Source organism: Leptonotus elevatus, chromosome 7 (assembly GCF_054856555.1).
Source record: "Leptonotus elevatus isolate MCC_2025b chromosome 7, RoL_Lele_1.0, whole genome shotgun sequence".
Lineage (NCBI taxonomy): Eukaryota > Metazoa > Chordata > Actinopteri > Syngnathiformes > Syngnathidae > Leptonotus > Leptonotus elevatus.
The window spans coordinates 822,428-839,023 of record NC_141245.1 but is presented as its reverse complement, the minus strand read 5'-3'; the positions used below and the strand labels follow the sequence as shown (position 1 = coordinate 839,023).

The 16,596-nt window shown below is 40.4% G+C and overlaps 1 protein-coding gene across 5 annotated transcripts in view; it reads left to right on the top strand.

Moving 5' to 3' along the window:
• Window positions 1-16,596, top strand: part of bcas3 (BCAS3 microtubule associated cell migration factor) — a 419,103-nt gene that overhangs the window by 294,337 nt on the left and 108,170 nt on the right. The window contains exon 23 of one of the 5 annotated variants that reach the window (XM_086081202.1): window positions 1,063-2,355. The exons of the other annotated variants lie outside the window; for them this stretch is intronic. Coding sequence (XP_085937328.1) covers window positions 1,063-1,097 — 35 coding nt within the window. The 3' untranslated portion in view covers window positions 1,098-2,355. Of the gene's footprint in view, window positions 1-1,062; window positions 2,356-16,596 lie in introns of those variants that run through there. 5 annotated transcript variants of the gene reach the window in all.

The following is a 16,596-nucleotide window of genomic DNA, read 5'->3' as shown; positions in this document are numbered from 1 at the left end:
TATTTATTTAATGTTAACTGTCATCAATCAGCATAAGTAATGTTAACTTCCAGACACGCACATCAGTCAATCACAAGTAAATATACAGGTTGTAACTAACTATAGTTGTCCATCTTCTGATTGAATTGGTGATTATCGTGCCAACCCACCCCGACCCCTCCCCGCAAACTCGCTGATAGACTCCAATATTCCAGAATGCGTTACAGAAATTTATTTCCCCAAAAAACAGTAAGTAAACATACATATGTGCCATTTTATGATCAGATCGGTAGTCGGAAATCGTTTTCTTTTTTTCAACTTAAAAAATTACAGCAATTTTAATGTTGCCAGGTTTAAATTCCTGTTCTGGGATAAACAGGTTTAAAGTTTTGGTCCTTGCATCGTTCAAATGTCCATAGCATAGTCCATAGTACCTTAGGAAAATATATATTTACCCCAACGGTTCAGGAACTGCTAAAAGGTCACTGGAAAGTAAATTCCAATCGCAGGTAAGGACATCATTCGAGATTTGAAACCTTTCAAAAGTTGTCAGAAGTCTCAACAAACTAAATCAACCTCAACTTTGAAGATCACATTGAGCTTACAATTAATCTTCTGAGGCATCATCAGCCAAAGTTTGGTTGTTTTATTGTTGTTCCTTGTGGTGTTTTCTATTTAAAATGAGGTCATATTACCGCATTGTGAAATTTGATTTAATAAGTTTGTGTAAATGAAAAGATTATTTGCCATTTTGTGTGGCCTATGACAGGAAAGTTTATCGATGTAATGGCTGTCATGTTTCAAATGCATTTGGTCACATAAAGGAAAGGAAAATGTTCAACACCGTGCACCCCTCCCCCAATGAAATACATAAGGAAAATAATACTATACATACTATACAGCCTTCTGTACAGCAATTTCAGTTGCATGTGGAAGCTGAGAGGTATTCTCTAGTTAATTTACTTCACTCATGATTAACATTTATGTTAGTTCCTTATTATTTTCATCAGTGTTTGGCTTTTGCACTAATCATCCTTGTTTTCTTTGTCTTTTCCATGTGGTGGTTTCCTTGTGGTGATCCAGGTGAGTGCTTTATGCTATTTGCTTCTTATCACTGAAACACTGTTCTGACCTTTGGTCACTCCTCTGCACTTGCTCATCTGCATTACTGTCAGACAACCAAACCAGTCCCACATGGGCCTCATATTGGATCTACAATCCTTATTCAAGTGTATGACACAATATCTGAGAACAAATTATTATTTTTTGACTGCCCTTTTTAGTAACCTATTAGTATGTGCCCTGGCCTGGACTACACCACTACCTCGTGTGCTTATTTTGGGTTGATTGCTCAGAGCACTACTCAAATTGTGTTTCTCAATGTGTCTGTGTGTAGGTTGGGGTTGGTAGGGTGGTCATCAAAGTGGGATAAAGTAGAAGATTACATTAAAGAATAATAGAGTTGTTAGTTAAGTGGATGTAAAGTCAACACAAATATGCTCACATCAAATGTAGTCCCACTTTCATTCTCACCCAAATGTTTGTGTGAGGGCAGGAAATCATAGGTGTTTTGTGTTTGGAGGCGGCTCAGCTGCTGAATAGCCTCTTGTGTAGAAATGAGCATGTGAACCTTCCTGGCGTGGGAGAAGAAGGATGGAATTAAGATGGCAAAAGTTATAAAGATGTTACTACTACCACACTGCCATTTTGTTTGCCTTGCAGATATTCTCAGTTCATTCACAGAGATGCCATGTGTCATGCCATGTGTTATTTCTCAAATGCTTTTGGTCTCATAAAGAAAATGAAAATGTTATGATGGTTCAACACAGTTTTTTTCTTTTTCATTCTCGACTCGCTGTCAGTGACAGAGCAGAGTGATAGCCTGTCAATCTGCTCTGCGGGGGGATCTGCGTAGCGCTGCGTTGCCCGAATTTGGCTCCGCCGTCCAGTACTCATTTGACAATGCACTTGGACAGTTGGAAAGTCGGGAGAGTGGCCCAACATTTGGAGCGCTAGCTCCTTTTCGTTTTGTGTTGAGGTATAGCGTTGTGTGTGTGATTCGTCGAGTCGTGCCCTAGCCGTGTGTTGCTGCACCGTCTCAATGTGCATCCTTCAAGTGTACCCTTTTCTCCAACTCCCCGATCACTCCATGTGCACTACCCGCTCAACTAACATCAAAATCTTGGCTTGAGGAAGCAGCTAACCAGGAATGAGCATTATTTAATAGGCAATGGTTTTGAGATATTGCACATATATATTTTTTTAATATGACAACGTATGCATTTTGTGACCACTGTTGATTTGTTGTTGTGTTTGAATTTCAGTAAAGGCAATATAACAAAAATTTGGCTATAAAATAAATCTTGTGAAACATGAGTAGCTCGCTACTGTTTTGCTTTTCTAAAAGTAGCTTGCGGTGCAAAAAAGGTTGGAGACCCCTGGTTTAGTGTGTGAATGTAGTCATTTGAATTAAAAATAGAAATTGATTCATTAAAAAAGAGATCCCGGAATTGAAGATTATTTCTGTCTGGAACACAATCCACGGTGTCTGGATTAATGACGACAATCGCTTCTGCTCCAAGGTGTTGGATATGCTGTTGTTACGACGTGCGTCATTCTGTTTACTTCCGGGCTGAATGGTCACATTATGGTGGTTCGACTTTTTTTGGCTGCTATGTCCATTTATGTAAATCATTTATTAAGTGACGTGAGAGGCGTGGAACTCCGGATTATTTTGAGGCAGGTTTCCTAGCCGCACTGCTAGCTAAAGTCGGCTAAAAACACGTTGGCTAAAGATGCACTTGTTCTAATAATTGCTTACTTTCATACACATAGATCTATTACAATTTTTATTTTGGTGTTGCTGGGAAATGAATATAGAGACCTCAAGGAGGCTATTTGTGGAAAAAACAAAAAATTGACAAACTAATGTTGCTGACATGTTTGCTGGAGCGGTTCACAAACACACACACACGCACGCACACAAACACAAATCAGATTAATCACATCTTAGAATTTTGATTAATCACGATTAATCGCTTATTTAAAAAGGCTTTTTATCAGCATTTTTTGTCTGCCAAAGTTAAAGAGCACCTTTTATGTGTTAATTATTTTGACATTTAATGTTATGCGGACGTCTTCAACATGTTTTGATCTATGGACTATATGCCACGGAAGAGGCGGGACTTCCGATTTACGGGTTTTCACCAATCAACTTTGTTTCCGTTTACGGTTTGCGACGTATGGGCCGCATCCCAGTACTTGCGCTTCCGCCTTTGTGCCCCTCGGTTGCGCGTTCCCGTCGATGTGTGCGAGGCTGTGAGTGTGTAGTGTCAGTGTCCGAAGCATTTCAGATAGCCGAGACGCCCTCTAGCCGATGAGCGGGAGCGCCCGGTTAGTGGGCGCAGGGGTGGGGGTGCGAGTGTTGGAACGTGCACCATGAACGAGCCTGACACAGAGGCTGCAGTTCCGCTTTGAGCCAGAGGTGGCAGTTGCGAGTAAAAAAAATATACAAACTGCACAGGTCCTTTAATGCGATGCGATTTTTTTTGTGATTGATTAATTAGTTAACGCTTTAACTTTGACAGTGCTAATATATATATATATATTTGGGATGGGCGAGTACTGATAAAAGGTATCGGTATCATTTGATGCTATCGGTACTCGCTACGGATATGGATACTGGTATCGGCCTGTGCTCTTGGTTTCCTGTGTGTATCCTTATGAGGTAACACTTGTTCATTTCATTACTTCCGGCAGCGCCATTTCATCTTGCATTACTGAGAATAAGCAAGTACGCTTGTTGTGAGTAATATCACCTAAATCTGTGGTTCAATGTGTGTTATATACAGAGATGGGGCGTAACGAAGTACAAATACTTCGTTACTGTACTTGAGTAGTTTATTCCTGTAGTTTGTAACTCACAGAGTATTTATTTTTAGAATCCTTTTTACTTTTATCCGTAACATTTTAAAAACAGTATCTGTACTTTTTACTTAATACATTTTCAAAACAGAGGATCATTACTCGTTACTATTGTTTTATGTGCACAACAACGATTAAAAAGAGGAGCGCAAAAACTCCTGTCAATGTTCCTGGCTCGGCCAATCATTGATGCCTACCTGTCCGGCTAGTGTAATTTCTTCAGCTTCATGAAAATCCGCATGCGGAATCTGGAAAAAATAGAAACCTTGTGGAAACCTTCCGCAGCTCCGCATCCAATACACACCACACTGCAGCTGGTGTAAATTGACACACAGACTCAAATGCTTTCTATTCCTTGTGGCGTTCGTACAGATGCAGTTCCGCATCTTTTACACATTCAGTGTGAATTGGGCGTTATTGTCAAAACATAAAAAAGGTGACTGATATGACTAAATTCTTCTTTCTGGGTTGCACATTTTAATAACCCAGAATCACGGAAGAATAATGCTGGCATTTGGCCGAATCCTTCATAAGCCATAATTTGGCAATCTTTTTTTCTACAGTTTTGTTCAGTCTATATGCGTAAGAAATTTTTATGAATTATTGACCAATCTAAAGTGTTTAAAAGGGCTTGCTTTCTCTGATGATGCAACGTTAATAATGGTTGAACAAACAAGCCGTTTCCTGAAAAGTGACGATTTTGGCCTGGCGCCAGCGATAATGTTGTATAAGATTGTAGTTCTGTCATAATCAGAATTGCATCTCTTTCAAGTGTTAACACCTAAAATAATGAAGTCAGCACCTCTCAACATCACATTTCTTAATGGAGTCCTCAATGTCTTTGTCCTGAACCATCCATTGCCATTAATTATTCACAGGGAAAAAGGAAAACAATTTCAGTGTGTAACACTGATCTAGCATACTCAACCAACCTATGCAGTATAAGTAATAAAATACCCTACACTCAGACAACACAATAAAAGACATGGCGACAGAAGAGACGCTGGTTAAAATTGTAAGCAGACGGAAGCTACCCAAAAGACAACAAAGGAAGAGGGAGCAATGGCCAGGGAGTTAGAAAATACAGCAACAACATCTTAGTGTCTGGGTTAATCAGCAAAACATCCCAATAGCAGCTGGTATATCACCGTACACACCCGGTCCATTGAGGGCACCTGTCTAAGAAGAGCCTGAGTTGATGTGATGTGTCCATGTAGCGTGTTGCTAATTACGATTAGCACCCATTGCATTAAAGACACATAAGATATTTCAGTCCATTTGGACTACACTGTCTAGACTCAAACTCTCACATTGTTTGTTCTCAACCCCTCTACAACAAATCGAAAAACTACCGATATTGTAGCTATTTATCTGAAGTTATTTTTAGGCAACCAAAATATCAAGTGATCATGTTCTTTTGAACTTTCACTCCATCCTAAAAAGTTGAAATCTGCAGTCAGCCGTTAACTAGCTGGTGTAAAGCAAATAGCATGGAGTAACGTTTTTCATTTTATATTTTTGTAGGGGGGCTTTCCTCAGGTATTAGATCTATGAACTGGTAATGCTGTATTGAATATTTTATTGACTGTCTGCTTGCCCCTTGCTGACCTGCCTGACATGCTAAGTTCCCGGCTCGCTGGAGATGCCACGTCGCTTTACATCAGGCCAGCCACCCGTGAGGCTCCCCTGCATTTCCTGTGAATAAACTCACACACAGTGGGGGAGAAAGAGAGGCCAGGGCACAGGGGCACTGGGTCTGAGATGAGGAGAAAATAGAAGTGCAAACACACACACATAAAACGCACACACACACATTTTTTATATGAAGACACATACACAACCTTTGTTGTAGTATAAATCTTCTTAGAACTCCTTAGATCTCCCTAAAAATCATATTTTTAACTAGACTAAGTGTAATTTGTGAGAAATTGCATGGGAATGATGAAAGCTGAATGCTAATAGCTGAATGCTAAGATTTGAATGCATGTGGAATGCTCGTGGCATGCTTATGAAGTAAATTGAAAGATAAACTATGTGAAAATGACTAATTATTAATTCTAGTTGAATGATAAATGAATAAAAAGAAAACATGAACTGCAACCAGTCTAAGGCAGGATGCAAAATATCGACTCCTGTTTACTGGTCAAAGCTCCGCCGCACTACCCACTGAGCCACAGTGGACTTGCTGTTATCATCGAAGTGTTGTGAAATGGTATTGAAGGATATCTTGCTTGGCTACATTTTGTTACGTCACAGTCGATTCAAACCCGAATCCCGTGAAAACTATTGCGAAAGGCTTGCAGGAGTTCCCATTGTGAACACAAAGCTAACAAACCTGAAAATAATGATTGGTATAGAAAAACACATCATGTCAAAATACATTTAATAAAAATGGATGCGAAATTATTGGACAATGACAAAAGATTTGAACGATGCGAGCCGGCACACGGACTAATGAGTCGGTGTAAAAAATAGCTTGAACCAGCCGATGGCCCGGTCAAAACGTTATAAATCGATTTTATGTTGCCGGTACAATTACAATTAAATATTTTTCCAACTTTCTATACAGTACATGAATTAGATTTTTTTTAAACATACATTAAACTACATCATCCATCCATCCATCCATTATCCATTATCTGAACCACTTTTCCTCACACTACATTAAGTTTTTACACAGTACAATGCGATAAAACAAAATAAATATGCTTACTGTATATAGATGGTGGAGGAGTTAGTGAGTTGAGTTTATGTGAGGCTTAAGAAGTAAAAGGCATTATTATGTATTGGGTGTAACGGTCTTAGGAAAATATGTTTTCCGACTGTCCCTGAAGTGCACATGAATGTGATTGGTGCATATGATGACTCAAGATGGCGACCGCTGAGTCAGATTCAAGTGATTTTGAAGCTGAAGAGATATTCTACGTTTTGCTACTACGCCGATAAAGAAGACGACTGAGGGCTGCTTTTCATGAATATCCTCCAGGAGAGCCTCTGAAATGTATTCACAATGTGGCGGCAATATCGAGTGCATGAAGAGTGCGTGCGCCGTTGCTCCTGTGCGTTCATTGGCGGACAGAGAGGTAATTGAAATGCGCAAATGCCGCAGTGCTGCTCGGCAGGGTTGTGGCAGAGAGGGGCACTACAATACTGTACCATTCATTATGTGGCGCGCACTTAAATATTAACTTGCACGCAAAATACAGCTTTTATGGACATCAGTCAGCCTTTGTTCATGTATGCGAATGTTCGTAACTTGGATGTTCGTAACTAGGGGACTACCTGTAACTCAAATGAATTCATGTCATGTGGATTGGCCGATTAATGGGTTGCTGTAGTGTTGCAATAATTCTGATATGTTGTGGTCTTACTGCATTGTGCAGTGTTTGTGCAAATGTTGCTGCATGCTAAGACTGAACATGATTTTGAAATTGAAGCAACAAACCTTTATTACACATTTCTCTTGCATGAATTGATCACATTTTTGGCTGTTAAAGATTAACAGCAACAGATGACATTGATTGCAAAATAGAACATGGTTGTCTCTCAGAAGTGACTTTTTTTGTTTATGCAAGAAGCCTCTTTACAAAAACAACAGTTTAAAAATGACACAGTTTTGCGAGCAATGCTTTGAAGCGCTCTCCGGCAATGATCACCCCCAGCTGACATCCTTCTGTCTGCGGCTCATTACAAGCATCAGGGATTCCTAATGTGTTAAAACTCATTAGGGTGGAAACGTCAGCTAACGGACTTCGGCTCCCCAACGGTTTTAACTTATTCATGTGAGTGTTGGCCTCTCCTAAGGACAGTTTACTAGATTCAAGAGGACAATAGGGCCTCAAATAAGGGTAACTTTTAGGCCATTTAAGTCAGGAAAAGCACCACTGACAATTTGTTCTCACCACTTTTTCACACTTCTCTGTAAAGTCCAAGTTCATATTGCATTGATCTTTGGTCTATGTATGCAGTTATACTTGGTGATGATCAGAGGTGATTCTAGGATCAGAGGTTTAGGGGTGCTATAAAGACGTTTAGGGGTGCTTGGGTACTACTGGGATGGGGGGTGGGGGTTGTGATAGGTAGCTTTGTCGTGGTTTGGGGGTACATCCCGCTCCAAAAATTGCATGGGAAGTCAGTGAGTAAACCAAATCTCATAAAAGTTGCAAAGGCGAAAAGGACTTAAAATATAAACAATACCCCAACCCTAATTTCTTGCGATGGGTACTCTTTTTAATACAACAGTTCCTCAACATACGCATTGACAGTATGAATGTTTCTGGAGTAAACCAGCTCCCCACTAACCTTGCCAGCCAGATTGATTGAGTAAAACTGCGAGAGCATAATTAATTGCAGCATCCATTCGTCTATTAGGTTTTTTGTTTCCCCCTGCCATTGGCGCTTATTGGTTTCGTCCTGCCTAAACAACGCCTGATTGGTCCGATCGAAGAAAGATCAGCTGCAAACGTATCAGCGGGAGCGGTACAAGATGCATTCTCCGGAGTTTGTGAACTCTCAAATACCGTGAGAATTCATCTTGCTGGCAAGGTTGGCTCCCCACAGTTTACAGTGAGAATGAACAAAAAATGGACATTGGACTTGTTTTTTCTTTTTTCTTTTAAATGAAACACACAATATATAAAATATATTAACAGACATTAACTTAATACAGAATGTTTATTTGACTATACTTGTCTGTACTATGTTTTACAAAACATATACATTAACATACACATAAAAAAAGAAATACACTAGAATCTACAAAATAATAATAATAATGCATGTACAAGTGTGTATGGGCGAAGTGCAGACACATCATATAAACACATTTAACACAACAAATTGACTTTAGCACTGTTTGTGTCTGACTTTTTACATCTTGTCTTTAATACAAATACTTCAAAATGGAGCTTTTGTTTGCTGAAAAACAATCTTGTGTCCATGACCTACTTTACGAGGCTACTTTTTTTCTGTGCAGACACACTACGCAAGCACGCCACACTCGTTAGTAAGATAACCAATAACAATACGACATATCGACATTAATATTAACACTTGTTTCCCTCATTAGCTATTAACACTTGTTTCCCTCATTAGCAAGTAGCAACATGATCGAGGAGCAAAAAAGCAGACTAGTAATACAAATAATATGTTGGTGTTGAATGGTAGAAGGTAAGAAACTTTTCACATATCCTGGTGAAATGAAGGAACACTTTCATTCAACTAGACAGACATACCGTGACTGACTGGACTTCAGGACGGCTCCGTTCATCTTGCCAGCAAAAGCAGAGGTGGGGTAGGGGTTGAGGGGGATCAAACCATTTTCAATCAAATCTGGGGTGTACTGTATTTTTGTTGTTTAAATCTGACTTTTCAACTCTATGGTTTATATATATATTATAGCTATAAGTTGTGAGCTTGTTAAAATAGAACACACAGTAAAAATATCTATGTACATGCTCTAAAATTTGAAGCACCCCCAAAAATGGGCTAAATACGTGTGGTGGTGATGATCATGGATGATCAGCTTGTTTAGTGGTGGGGGTTCATCATAGCCTGGCAAAGCCAAATTGATTTGTGCTTCACTCGAGGGAATTCTCCACAATATCAGTTTAGGACTGCTCCGCGTTGATTTGCTCGGGAAAGGTGGGGCATGCTGTACAACACTTTGAGCTTATTGGACGAAGCAGAATCGTATGCACGTCTACCTAACGTTTGTTTCGACCAATCACGGCAAAGGATGAAAATGTCGTCACCGACATGCGACTGTTGTGACTAGTTGATAACATGGCGTTGAGTTAATGTTGTCGGTTTTGCAATGTTGATATGAGGCTACAAGAGACTAATTCAGCGATAACGATTAATTGCAGCATCTACACATTCGTTCACCGGTGTTGCCATGTTTGGTTTGTTTCTTCCCACGGCTTTGGCCCTTCTTGTTTTAGTCACAGCTGCATATCCCGCCCCCAAATACAATGTCGCTCTCTGGTTGGTCCAAACCACCAGTGGTTCGTATTGGTGGAAATCAATGGGAGTGGTACAAGATGGATTCTCGGGAGTTTGTGAACTCACAAATACCGCGAGAATACATCTTGCGAGAGCAAGGTTAGGTTCATCAGGCAAGAGTGGCTTGTTTGTACTTGTACTTTCTTCTTGTGACTTGTTAATTGGAATTGGTAAAAGTTGAGTGATAAAAGGGATAATATTGCAATTCTGTACATCTCAGATGTCAGAACAAATACTTTTTTGCACAAAGATCGAGAGGAAAAAAATATCTCATAATACTTCTTGTGTCCTTCATCAGGATAAGGTTCCTCATTGTTCTGTATTGGTCCTCATAGAATTACTGTATGCTGATCAGCAAGGTAATGACACGTATTGTAGGAGTGGATCAAAAATGATTATGTTGTCATGCTTTGATTTATTTGAAAACAAATTGCTGTGCTGGCAATTGTTATATATACATTCATCAATAACAGTCATGAAGTTTGATTGGACTAATAGGGTTTTAAAAATCGAATAATTGATATTGAATCAATTTTTCTTTGAGCGTGAAATTGATTCATAAAACCATGAATCGATTATTTTAATATCTTTTTTCAGATAAATTAACAACAAAATAGAATTCTAAAGGCCAAATGTTCTTGTATCTTACTGTTTTCTTGAAATTTACTGTACACGTTACATTTATGAAAGACCTGACTTAATGCAATTTATGATTTTAATTTTCATCTCATCCATGCTGATGTCAATGTTTGTGTAACACTTAAGTGTAATCACTTAATATGTGTTATTTTCATTTATAAATAAATCATTTAACCAGTTACTGCTTCTGCAAAGTTTTTGGGGGAATTTAATGTTTGGGGAGTTTTTTATAATGCCCTTGTTATTTAAGAAGAAGTGATGTTCCATAATTAATGAATATCAGATTGAACTAAGTGAATTGAATCGGGGGGGTCGAATCAAACTGAACTCTTGTGAATTTAAATCGAATTGAGGAAATTTGAATCAATACCCAGCCCTAACTAATACACTGTGAGCTTCTTTTGCACAGCTTTCACACTTGAAATATGTATTATTTTAGGGTAACTTTCTTAAGTGTAACAAAAGGCATGGTTTAAATAATATAGCAGGTTGTTTGCTTACCTGTGGTATTTTTTGTGCATTTATGAGTTCTTTTGTAATTGCCATGGACTATCAAAATATGTGATTTTTTAGTCTACAGGTATTAACAATTCAGAACATCAGATTGTTATAGTAGTCAAATGACATTTTGTCACATTTTAAAATCAAAATAATCCTCACAAATCAAATTACAACGATCCAAAGTCCAATACTTTTCAATGAACGGAGAGCGGCATTTCACCGAGTTGACCGCCATTTTGACTTGTGACGTAAGCTGAGAATTGTCAATTGTTATTCACATGTGGCCAACATGATTCCAAGTTTTAAAAAATCTGCTTTCAATTTAATTTGGCAGGTTTTTATTTTATACTCAACAAAAATATACCTTGTATATATAACGCAACACTTGTTTTTGCTCCCATTTTTATGATTAACTCAAAGATTTAAAACTTTTACTACATACACAATATCACAATTTCTCTCAAATATTGTTCACAAACCAGTCAGTACTGACTGGTTTTCTAAGCCCCCCACCCCCTTAAAACAAAACTGCACCTTTCAGAGTGGCCGTTTATTGTGGGCAGTCTAAGGCACACCTGTGCACTAATCATGGTGTCTAATCAGCATCTTTATATAGCACACCTGTGATGTGGGATGGATTATCTCGGCAAAGGAGAAGCCACACTATCACGGATTTAAGAGAAATGGTGATATTGTGTATGTGGAAGAAGTTTTAGATTTTTGAGTTCATCTTATTAAAAAAAAATAGGAGAAAATATAAAAGTGTTGCATTTATATGTGTGTCGAGTATAGTTCATTTGCAATTCTGAAGGTATTTATTTCATTTTTCTTATGTTGCCCTAATGTTCTGCTAGGTGTGTCAAAATGAGTGTGTAGATAATGCATTAACTAAAAGTTCTTTAACTCTTTGACTGCCAGACGTTTTCAGAAAAGGGATGCCGCCAGTGCCAGCCGATTTAAGCATTTTGACTGATTTTCAAGGTCCACAGAAAATGTTCTGTTTGGACTATGGAAACACACGTACTACCAAATGAAAGATTGGACTTTCATCTTTCATCAGAAAAAAAGAGTTTGTTTCTACCTTATTCCGTTCTTTAGTAATCAACAATAGAAAATGGTTAGTTTGACCCAATTTCGCCTGTGTTGGACCAAAATACGGAGAAATCAAGCTTTTAGTGAAACGATATTATTTCATGCATTCTAGTGAATTTGACACTTCTTTTTGTCCATGAATGATGCCACAAACACCTAAATAGTGCTTTACTTCTATAAAACACTACCACCAAGAATGAAAAAGTGTTTTTTGATAGCAAAATACGTTTATTTACATTCAACAGTGTAACAATTTGACAACAATTTGGCAAACTATTTACAAATGTGTGCAACTGTGGTGCTATTTACAAATATGTGGATGTTTCAACGACAGTTTTTCTTTTTGTAACACTCTCCTGCGTGCAAAGAGACGCAACAGCATTTGCACAACAGATTGCCTCTTCGCGTGCGCCACTTTCTTGCCGGCCGTTTTTTTCCGGGGAATAGCAAGTATATACTGCAGTGTGTCATCAAGTCTAATATCAGGATCATGCTACGGTTACGTTACGGTTTCGTTACGTCTCGCTTCCCCGTGTCCTTCAGTTGCTATGCCGGGTGGTAGGAGATGTTCTGATCCATTTTATCCACTCCATTCATGGTGGCATCGTAGTCCAGAAACAATGTCTTCTCCGTGATCAGACTGTACCCGCTCCTCCGATGAATATGCATTGGACTCGGGGTACTCTTCATTGTCCGATCGAATGTCCGCTTGTGCAGCTCCGCGTTTTCCGGCCTTAGCAGCGCTAGCCGCGCTAAGCCGGTGAGGCTTACTACGTGTTCATAACAGTCACGCCAAAGCTTCCAACTTTGGCGTAGAGCTCGGAGTCCTCCTCATCATCATCATCAATCTGCATTGGTCGATGCCAACTCTCCATCGCCCGATCGAATGTCCGATTGTGTAGAAGTACCCGGCCGGCTATTGTGCGCGTTTTCCGGCCTTAGCAGCGCTAGCCGCGCTAGCCGCGCTTACCGGTGAGGCTTACTACGTGTTCATAACAGTCACGCCAAAGCTTCCAACTTTGGCGTAGAGCTCGTTGTCATCATCATCGTTGACATCAATGCGCTTTTTAGTATTGATTGATGCTTTCCGTCTTTGAAAAAAATGCTCAAGCGTGAGCTGCTTGCAACCGGTTGCTTGGGCAGCCATTGTGGGCTTATTCAGCCATGTCTCCTCAACACTCTAGCTCCGCCTCACGTCTTCTACTGACGCCCACGGTGGGCGGCCCATCCAACCTTGTGCAAAGAGAGTCATCGCTGCCCTCTAGGGGCCAAAACGAGTCTTTGACTAATCAGATCTGCCTGATACTTTCAGCACAGCTGCCCAAGGCTTTCCTGCACCCGTTTTTGAAAAAAAAAAAAAAAAACATAGGGGACGTCTTTTAACGTCCTCGGCGCCCTTCCCTAGGTTTATGCTAAACGTTTTATAACGTTTATGGCAGTCAAAGAGTTAAAAGTTCCTCAAAAGTTTCTTTAACTTTAAAGTTCCATTCCTATGGAAAGGCCTGTATTGGGGGGATTCCGGTCATAACACAACAGACACAATCACATAAGAATTACCCTCTAGATGTCACGATCTGTCACGGAGGAGTGGGAGGACCCAAATGCAGGAAGGCAGGAGAACCACGGCAGGGATGCATGTAACTCAATTTTAATCAACCAACAAAAAGCGCACAGCACGTGGACAAAAAGTTTACTCAACAAAAGGCGATGACTACAAAAAGGTGTACACCGTGGGCAAAAACAAGAAAACACAAGATCACGCCGGAGGGCGGATAAAACAGAGAGGATTTTGGAATACAAAGTAGATCAACGAGAAACGCTACTAGTCAAATCGCTAGTGGTGTCCACAACACCAGGAAAGATTGCCGCTCGAAAGGTAGCAGTATCACAACGTCAGGTATGGTGAGTAGCGTTACGGAGCAATAACCCTTTTATTTTGGCCTGATGACCTGATGGGCAGCAGGTGTGTTGGCAGGATCCGCCCTCCAGCTGTTTCCCCAACAACTGCAAGGGAAAACAGAAACAGCTGAAAACCAAACATGACACTAGAAATGCTGCACTGTACTGCATTGCAGCTTGTGTTTAAAAGCAGAACGCTATAGTGGAGGGGCCATTTGAGCTGTAAAGCACCACCACTGCTGCCCTGCTTCGAAAGAATGCACTCGGCTTTGCCAATAAACTGTTAGAGCCGAGCTAGACTGCTAAAGCTCTCAAAGGGGCCTGCATGGGCAGTCTCAGACCCCTTTGAAAGCCAAGAGCCGAGTTCTGCTTGTCTTGTCCATCTCGATGTGAGGTGTATTTTATTCAACTAGCTTGTGTAACACATCGGTGTTACTTTTCATTGGTTTGCAAGAAAGCTGTGTGACTAAGAAGATACAGTACAATGATCTGGCAACAAATACAGTCTGATAGAAAAGGGAGAGACCTTCATGTTTTGTTTTTAGACCTTGCAAATGCCTTTGGATCTGTCCCACATTACCTGCTATGGACCGCTTTCACCTACTTCAGCATAAGCCATGGCCAACCTTGTCCAAACCTACTTCCAGGATACACAATTCTGCCTGTCCACTGAAGACTTCACTACCAGTGACATGCAGTGAGCTCTAGGTTTGGGTAGGCAGGCAGTCGCAAATTGAGACACACACACCAATTACAAATTTGTGTGTCGGCAGGCGAGTGTACAACGTATCCTAGGGTTACCATATTTTCATTTCCAAAAAAAGAGGACACTCAGCCTGACCTCGAGATCTTTGATACTCAGATACAAGTTGCCATACATTCAAAATATTTTAACATATGCCTCCTCTGTATGGGTAGAAAATAAAACAAAAAAGCATTACTCTCTTTTTTTAAGTCTTTGATTTTTTTTGCCCTGTAATCTTTTTTCTTTTCTTTTTTACTTCGAGCGGGGTTTGTACCCATTGCCTCTGGTGCGGCAGCTCAACACTTGCCACTCAGCTAAAGTTCTGGGCCACCGTCAAGCCAGTGCGCAGTCTGCCAGCCACAGTTGCAGTGCACACTGCCTCCCATTCGCCGCACAACGAAAAACGGACAATTTCAAAACCCGCCCGGACTCCCTGGAAAGAATGTAATAAAGTGAATATCTCCCTGTAAAACAGCCTAATTCCTCACAAAATCAAACTAGCAATAGCAATGCCAAACACCATGTAAAGTGAAAACAGCCAGTTAATCGAAGCACATCCACAAAGCCAATCTTTCCTTTTGCGCCATTCTTTGTGAAAAGCATGAATAATTCTTTGTCCCTTACTTTGCTGAAGATCCCGTAGCTAAGGCGTTGGTCTCCCATCCTTCAAAAGAGGCGTTTTCCCTCAAGGAAAAACGTCAAAATAGTTTTATATTCTCCAGAGTGGCGTAATCTTATCGCTTTGCTGTGCACTCAATGTGTTTTAAATTCACGAATGCACTGTGTGAACGTATAGGAATAATACAGCGACGTAAAAAGGCTGTGTAGCGATCTGCCTATTTGCTTAAAGGACTTTTCTACTGGGAAACTGACTACACATGCGCGAACACAAATCACTCCGCGGACGGGGCTGGGAAAAGCACAGTAGCGGTGTGCCTTCAGGATCATTTTTGTAGCATTTTTGTCTGCAGGCCAGACGAAGTAATGAGTCATTTTTAATTGAAGTATGAAAATCACCAAATGTTGTCACTTTTAAAACTATAGGTAGTGTAGCTTTCTGAAATGAAAGAAATAATTCAAATTAATAGAAAAGGCCAAACATTTTCAACTTTCATTTCCGCCTGGGATAGGCAGTGCCTACCTTGCCTATATCCTGACCGCACGTCACTGTTCACTACAGCACGGCAGCCACTGGAACTAGGAATTAGAGCTTGTTGTACCATCTCCCTATTAGCTTTTACCATGGCCATGGAGGTCATCATCCGTGCATCACGATAGGTGGTCAGGGGGGAACATACGAAAACTGGGCTGAGGCTCCCTCCCATCAGGGCATTTATGGACGCCCTTACCACTCTTACCACCACGAAGGCCTGCACTAGTCATTTCCTGGGGAAATTGCAAGAAAACAAAGTGGGCTCGAATGAATATTAAGCCCAGCAAGTCCAGAAGCATCTCAATTGTGAAAGGGAAGCTGGCAGAGCAACATTTCTTCATCGGAGGTGAGCCCATACCAACGGTGGCAGAGAAACCCATCAAGCGCTTTGGGCATTGGTATAGGGACACAGCGCAGGTGGATCAAATCAGGGAAGACACCATTAGCAACCTAAAGATTATTGACAACTCCCTACTGCCTGGCAGGTTAAAACTCTGGTGCCTTCAGTTTGGTCTCTTCCTACGCCTTATGTAGCCCTTGACCATCTACAACATCCCACTTTCCAAGGTCGAGAAATTGGAACGGATGGTCAGCTCTTTTACCCAAAAAATTATTGGCCTCCCGAGGTGCATCACCAACACAGTGCTGGAGGGAAAATGAG